Source organism: Melanerpes formicivorus, unplaced genomic scaffold (assembly GCF_026170545.1).
Source record: "Melanerpes formicivorus ecotype bairdi unplaced genomic scaffold, bMelFor1.0.p_v2 SCAF_43, whole genome shotgun sequence".
Taxonomy (NCBI): Eukaryota; Metazoa; Chordata; class Aves; order Piciformes; family Picidae; genus Melanerpes; species Melanerpes formicivorus.
Window position 1 is genome coordinate 1,525,649 of NW_027142395.1, and position 7,640 is coordinate 1,533,288.

At 45.3% G+C, this 7,640-nt stretch overlaps 1 protein-coding gene across 1 annotated transcript in view; it reads left to right on the forward strand.

The window, feature by feature from the left end:
• Positions 1-2,082, forward strand: part of PLB1 (phospholipase B1) — a 116,283-nt gene extending 114,201 nt beyond the window's left edge. Inside the window, exon 58 of the mRNA XM_068158823.1 lies at positions 6-2,082. Coding sequence (XP_068014924.1) covers positions 6-221 — 216 coding nt within the window. The 3' untranslated portion in view covers positions 222-2,082. The remainder of the gene's footprint in view (positions 1-5) is intronic.
• The last annotated feature ends 5,558 nt before the right edge of the window (positions 2,083-7,640 follow it).

The window sequence follows — 7,640 nt, forward strand, 5'->3', positions numbered from 1 at the left end:
TGTAGGAGAAACCATTTCTTTCCACACTGAGAAACAGTGGATTCAGAAATTCATATCTCAACTTGGAGAAAACTGAACCTTCAGTCCCTTATTGGGCTGTCATTGTGGCTGCAGTAGCTGGAGTCCTGGTGGGTTCTTTATTCATCTGGCTTGTGTCAGGAAGAAGAGCCAAGAGGCACCCACATAACACAGAAAACAACACTAAAGAGACAGCTCTATAAAGCAAATGGAACAAACACCTGTCTCTGGAGAGGCTGCTCTCTGTTGTGATGCAAAGAGCAGCAGAATGCAAAAAAACAAACCACCTGTTGGCTACAAATGAAGCTTCTTGGTCAGCCAGGGACTTTCGGGACAAATAATCTGATCAGAAATGTAATACAGCATTAGCCTCTGCAGATCAGTCCAGTGGAGGATGAAGTTCAAACTATTAAAGCTTTTTTATTCTAGGGCACAATTCTCCATTTCATTAATATTTTTCAGGATGTCAGTTGCTTGCATGAAATGAGGAAATTTGTTCATTCATCTTGGTACCTTAGCTGTACATCTGCCCTCTTTACTTTAAAACTGTATATAAAATGTTAGACACAAGTCCATGATTGTGACCTGGTATTCCCCAATAGCAAGGTGAGATAAAGAACAGCTGCAGTTTCAAGGTAGATTCCAGGCAGACTGTTAAGATGAAGATGCTATGGTCATTCTATGCAGGAAAATATAATGTCATGGAAACATCTTTAAGCCAACTTCAGAGCAACCTGGACTGTCATCCATTTGACATCCCTGGTGCAGTGAGGGGCAGCACAGCTAGAATGACTACATCTTCTTCTCCACTGCCTTCAACTGCAGGCTCCAGCTGTCTGGGAGTAGATGTTGGGCAGGGCCAGGTCCATCACTTCTTCTCCAGGGCTAAACAGCCCAGGGCAGTCCTGTGTCCCCCTGCCCACCTCTGTGCAGCAGCTGGTTCTAGAACAACTCTGTGAAGAAGAATTTCTTTGCTAGCATGCAATAGGGGGTCTAAAGAAAAATGAGGTACCTGATTGGCAACCTAGCCTGACTGAACCCTTCTCACAGGCCCTGTGGCATGTTCAGATCTCCCAGACTGGAGTCTCCAGTGCTGTTCTCCAAGGAAGGATTTGCAAATTTTGGTTTCAAAATTCTCATTAGGGGTTCAAGGACATTGATCCTGGAAATTCAACATGCCTTGTTTTATACTTGTGGGTCAATTCATACAACCTACTACTACAGGAGATAATGCACAGCTTCTTTGTGATCTTGTTTTCCAAGATCTTCCTTATTTCCTATGTCAAACACTGCAATTTTTTTATTGTATTGAATCTGAAGTGGGGTTTGCACTGATGTAACTTCTTTTGTGAGTGAGGCTGTGATGGTTTAACCCACCCACATCAAGCAACAGCTCAGATGAAGTCAGTTGGAGAAGCAAATGAAGAAGCTGTACTTTACAAGCACTAATGGAATGCAATGAATATACACAAAATATACACTATTTAAAATATGGTACAAGTGTTTTACAAAAGAGCAAACAGCACAGAAATCCTCCTTGAACAGGAGGATTCCAACTTGCTCTCCCCCCAACCTCTCCCTCCTTTTTCCCTCTGGCTAATTAGAAGAAAAGAGAAAAGGAGAAATATTGGAGGGGTTTTTAGTTAGCTCAAAGTGTTGTTAAGAAGTCAGTATGCTTATCTCAAGGTCATTAGATGATAAGAGGTCTCTCTGTCCAGGAGCAGCATGCATGACAGCAGAAAAAGATGGAGTGAGACAAGAATGTGGGATATTGCTAGGGTACATTTCACGTCTAAGCGGTTGTTTAGAACAATCTTTTGTTTTCCTTTTTACCCCAGCTGTAGCTCCTAGCTTAAAGGCACAGCCTAAACTGTCACAAAGGCATACTACATTTTTACTTCAGAAATGCAAATGCACAGAAAATTAAAACACTTCAAGGAATAAAGTGTTTTGTGGTTCCTAAATCTACTCATTCACATACATGGTAGAATAGAATAGAATAGAATAGAACAGAATAGAATAAACCAGGTTGGAAAAGACCTCAGAGATCACAAGTCCAACCTATCACCCAACACCATCTAATAAAAAAAATTGCGGCACCAAGCACCCCATCAAGTCTTCTCTTAAAGACCTCCAGTGCTGGTGACTCCACCACCTCCCTGGGCAGCACATTCCAATGCACAATCACTCTTTCTCAGAAGAATTTCTTCCTAACATCCAGCCTAAACCTCCCCTGGCACAGCTTGAGACTGTGTCCTCTTGTTCTGACACATGTTGCCTGGGAGAAGAAACTCCTCACATGACTACAACCTCCCTTCAGGGAGTTGTAGACAGCAAGAAGGTCTCCCCTGAGCCTCTCCTCTTCTCCAGGCTAAGCATCACAGTATCACAGTATCACTTAGGTTGGAAAGGACCTCGGGGATCATCGAGTCCAACCTATCAACACAGACCCCATGACTAGACCATGGCACCAAGTGCCACGTCCAATCTCCCCTTGAACGCCTCCAGGGTCGATGACTCAACCACCTCCCTGGGCAACCGGTTCCAATGCCGAATGACTTGCTCGGTGAAGAACTTCCTCCTCACCTCGAGTCTGAACCTCCCCTGGTGCAGCTTGAGACTGTGTCCCCTTGTTCTGGTGCTGGTTGCCTGGGAGAAGAGGCCAACCCCCTCCTGGCTACAACCACCCTTCAGGTAGCTGTAGAGGGCAATGAGGTCACCCCTGAGCCTCCTCTTCTCCAGGCTAAACAATCCCAGCTCCCTCAGCCTCTCCTCACAGGGCTGTGCTCCAAACCCCTCCCCAGCTTTGTTGCCCTTCTCTGGACGCCTTCCAGCAACTCAACATCTTTCCCAAACTGAGGAGCCCAGAACTGGACACAGGACTCAAGGTGTGGCCTAACCAGTGCTGAGTCCAGGGGCACAATGACCTCCCTGCTCCTACTGGCCACACTATTCCTGATACAGGCCAGAATACCATTGGCCTTTTTGACCACCTGGGCACCTGGGTATTCAGGCTTCACTCCTGTCATTGTCCTTGGTAAGAAAAGAAGAGGTGGGTAAAATGCAAGTTGTATAGTCAGGTTTCAGAGGCTGCAGCTGCACTTACCTCTCCCTTGATCTGCATTCAAAGTTTGAGCTATTACTAGTAAGATTCTTATTTGCCTAAATCTTATCCACAGATGTGTCTGGGAGCTCTGAATGCAGCCCCAAGTGGGAATATATTTGAAATGCAAAAAAGAAGCATCTGCATCTTGTTCCAGTGCAGTGCATCACTGCTGTCTTTCTGTCCCTGTCTTCATGGTGGGTCATTAACTATCTACCTGATATCCCAACTGCTGGCATTTATTAAGCTCAGTAATTGGAAGGAAGCATAGCCTCATACCTGCAATGCAGGATACAAGATTTACTGTATTCCAGCCCATTTAATAACATCTTTACCTTACACATTATAACATATTAGCCTCACAAGTGAGGAACCTGAGCAAATATCCTGGTGGATCTTGAGGGCTCACAATATCCTCTCATTCTGAAATGTTGTTCTTGAGAGTCTTCTTTCCACCTAGGAGCATGGATTAGCCACTGCTCATACAGGTCTAGGCTTGGGCAGGAATAAAAAGATATTTCGTGCAGAGCCTTTCATGAGTATTGGGTATTGCAAAGGGAACTCAACACAGTAGTTCAGTGCTGATTTATCTTTGTATATCACGTGTGCATGCAGGAAATGGGGTGGGGGTCCTAAACCATAGGTTACAGCTGCAAAACCTGCAGTTTTTCATGTCAAGTTTGTCTTACATAGAGATGGGGAAGAGTGCGTCTCGGGTTTCATGGCAGCACTTTGTGTTAGAACAGCTAGACGTCTCACTTAGCTAAATTTTGTTCTGAGCCAGCTGGGACATGAGGGTAAAGATGGCTTTTAGCTTTTCCAACATGGCTAGGGGCACACACAGTTCACAGGTGTGTTACAAGGTTAATTACACGTGCTACAGGTTTACCTGGATCATCTGGAAAATGGGCCAGGAAATATCCAGGTTTGCACATTCGCAGGTGCCTAGCCCCTTGTTTGGGTTAGAGCATGTTTTGGGGCTTGTCCCTTCAGGACAGGATGCATGTGGTTTCCAGGTCTTCCTTACAAGAAGGACTTAATAGCCCCTTTTCACTAGAGGTAGTGCAGGGACATAGTTCAGAGAAAGGCAATCAGGAATTCCTGCCATCGATCTGTGGAATGACCCTGGAGTGATTTTTTTCAGCTGGAGAAATCAGCTGCTTCCAAACATCTCAGAGCGCTTTCTCTTTGGTGTAACATTATTACGGCTGTGAAGAAGGAAAGTGACCTGATACCTTTACATGTCTGTCTCATAACCATCAAGGATTTAAAAAAAAAATCCTCTTAGTGTGAAAAACCAGAAGTGAAGGAAAGCCTTATAGCTACCATTTGCCATGCTTAAGTGACTGGGAGCATCATCCGAGGGCCCCAATGGGCGTAGGTTATGACTGGAGATAATCCCCAAGGAAAACAGCAGCCAGGCCTGCTCAGCAGTGATTCAATGTAACAACAGCAGGGAAGTTGGGCTTGGACATTTCAGAAAAAAAATGTTGTGTAAAGGCTTCAAAGTGGGTAGATGAGGCAGACAGTAGTTCTGTGCTCAAGCACTGACTCAGTATTGCCGTCAGTACCTTCTGTTAAAGTCACAGGAACGGGCCAGTTCAGCAGCTCTCCACCCACCAGGGCTTTGCCTGCACTTACCAGGTTGAATAGAATTTAGAATAAAATAGAATTAACCAAGTTGGAAAACACCTCAGAGATCATCGAGTCCAACCTATCATCCAACACCTCCTAATCAACTAAACCATGGCACCAAGTGCCTCATCCAGCCTCCTCTTAAATACCTCCAGCAATGGTGACTCCACCACCTCCCTGGGCAGCACATTCCAATGGCCAATCACTCTTTCTCAGAAGAATTTCTTCCTAACAGCCAGCCTAAACCTCCCCTGGCGCAGCTTGAGACTGTGTCCTCTTGTTCTGGTGCTGGTTGCCTGGGGGAACACACCAACCCCACCTGGCTGCAACCTCCCTTCAGGTAGCTGTATACAGCAATAAGGTCTCCTCCGAGCCTCCTCTTCTCCAGGCTAAGCAACCCCAGCTCCCTCAGCCTCTCCTCACAGGGCTGTGCTCCAAACCCCTCCCCAGCTTTGTTGCCCTTCTCTGGACTCGTTCCAGCAACTCAACATCTTTCCTAAACTGAGGGGCCCAGAACTGGACACAGTACTCAAGGCGTGGCCTAACCAGTGCTGAGTCCAGGGGCACAATGACTTCCCTGCTGACAGGCTGCCAATAGTCATCCTCTGTATCAGCTTTCAGTTCAAAGTAAAACACAGGAGTTAGGAATAAATGTGGAGGACAAAGCTGGAGTAGATTGGCCAACAGAAATCAAGGGTGCATCTTCAGAGAGTTTCTAAGACTTGCTGCCTGGTTAGCTTTCTCAGCAGCCTTCTTTTATTACTTCAGTGCAGATGCTGGGACCCTCAGAAAGCTCACTCGACTGCAACAGAGTCTCTGCAGCCTGGGGTACAGCTTTAACATCCCATAGCAAAACCAAGGGATTATATGAATCATATAACATCCCTGAGTATTCCTTCCAGACTCTCTGGGGACTGAAGGTGCTTGGTACACCTAAATCATGAACTCCAGACAGCCTCAAGTGGAGAACAGGTGCTCACCACAGGCAAGAAGATAACACCTCAGGAAAGGTGAAAAAACAGAGCTTCAGGTACCTAAATGCTTTTTACATCCAAAAGCAGAGTTGACCATGTATTCCCAAGAAATTACATGGGACTTTGCTGACCATACTTAACAGGATTAGACATCTGTGTCATCTGTGTCATCTGTGTCACTGTCACCTGCAGAAGCTTTTTGTGCATCTAGGCTGAAAATGACACAAATGCCTGCAGCATTTGGCATAACATTTATCACCTTTTGTGGCATGAACTGACCTTTTCCTGCTACACTAGTCAAACAACCTCTTCACCCTTTCCTCTACCTCAGACATCCTTTTGGTACTGCAGCCAGAGATCTCTGTTGCAAGGTAAGTAAACAAGCCTGGCAATTAGGGCATTCCCCTGGCTGTTACTTACTCAGTAACGAAATACTCAATGCCTTTGCTGAAGCATTTTACCAGTATTTATGAGGGTAATCTGTGTGTCCTACCATTCCTGTGAGGTAGTCATGTTATCCCCCTCCACAGATGATGAAATTTATGTGCAGAGAGACGAAGTGATGTGCCCCAAGCTACGTGATGAGTCAGTGACTGAGCAGGAAATTAAACCCAGAAGTCCTGGCTCCACAGACACAGCCCAGTTGTGTAACTACTACACAACTTATCACTCCATTGCTAATATAGCTAGACTGGTAACTGTGCCAACTTTACGCCTGTTATTTTGCCTTAGCATGAATGCAAATGCAGCAAAACGCTGGCAGCCTGTGTGAGTGGGGAGAGAGTGGTGGGGAGCAGCAAGCTCTGCAGTGTGTGGGTCACTGACGATCGTCTGCCCTGGTGGTCTGCATCCACACAGGGGCACCGAGCCTTCAACAGGGCTTTGGCAGAGGCCCAGGCTGATTATCACAGGGTGGGGAATGGAGAGGAGAGAGAAATTCACTACTCTCCCATCATGCTCCCACTTGCATTACCCACACCCAGTAATTAGCTTGCCAGGTTCCGCCTCCAGCCTGTGAGATGCAAAGCTGCAGGTTGCACTCTCTCCTTGTCTAGCTCTGAAGGGATCCTTGCGCACTGCTTAGACTAGGAAAAGTCAGGATTTGGGGGAATCTGATCTCAGATTTGTTTACATGGTGAAAGCATGTCCTTTAGAACACTGGAAAAAAAAATCCCATGGAGAAGAGATTGTGTTGCCCAAATTGTATTATTTTTTTCTTGCATCATCGGTCTGTTTGCTTTTATTTAATTTTTTTCTTGGTGGAAGAGAAATGACGGGGGGAAAGCAGACCTGCAGTGAAATTCTTTGTTTCAGGATGTGATTTTGAAGGACTGTTAAGCTATTTCAAAGATTATTCAGTTTCAGAATATTCAGAAGGGTGGGATGTCTGCCTTTTGATTTAAATTTGAAAAGATGTAGTTGAAAAATATCACTGATTTGGAACCCTTAATATTTTTTTAGACAATTTTTCAAATGGGAAGTAGCTCAAAACCATGAGCAAGTCTGGGAAGAAAGAAAAGCTGTTGCTTTTGAATGGTTCCAGTATGTTCAAAGTTACTTCAGTGCTCAAGGGGCAGCTTCGTAGAATCATAGAATCAGTAAGGTTGAAAAAGACCTCAAAGATCATCAAGTCCTTGCAGAGCTCACTCCTGTATTGATCAACATGAGCAGTTTGTACCAAGTAACTATGAGAATGACTACAGACCAAAACCACCACTACACAGAGTTGTCATCCACACTGCTCAACAGTACCAATGTGTACCAAACCATCAGTAGCCATCTTCTGTGATAAACCCTGCAATATAGTTACGGTAGCAGTTGTGGCATATGTGTGACCATACTGATGGGTTAAGCTTTTCCTACTGACTCTAACATCCAGGACTTAGAGAAAAAGGAGGTGGGGGGAAAGG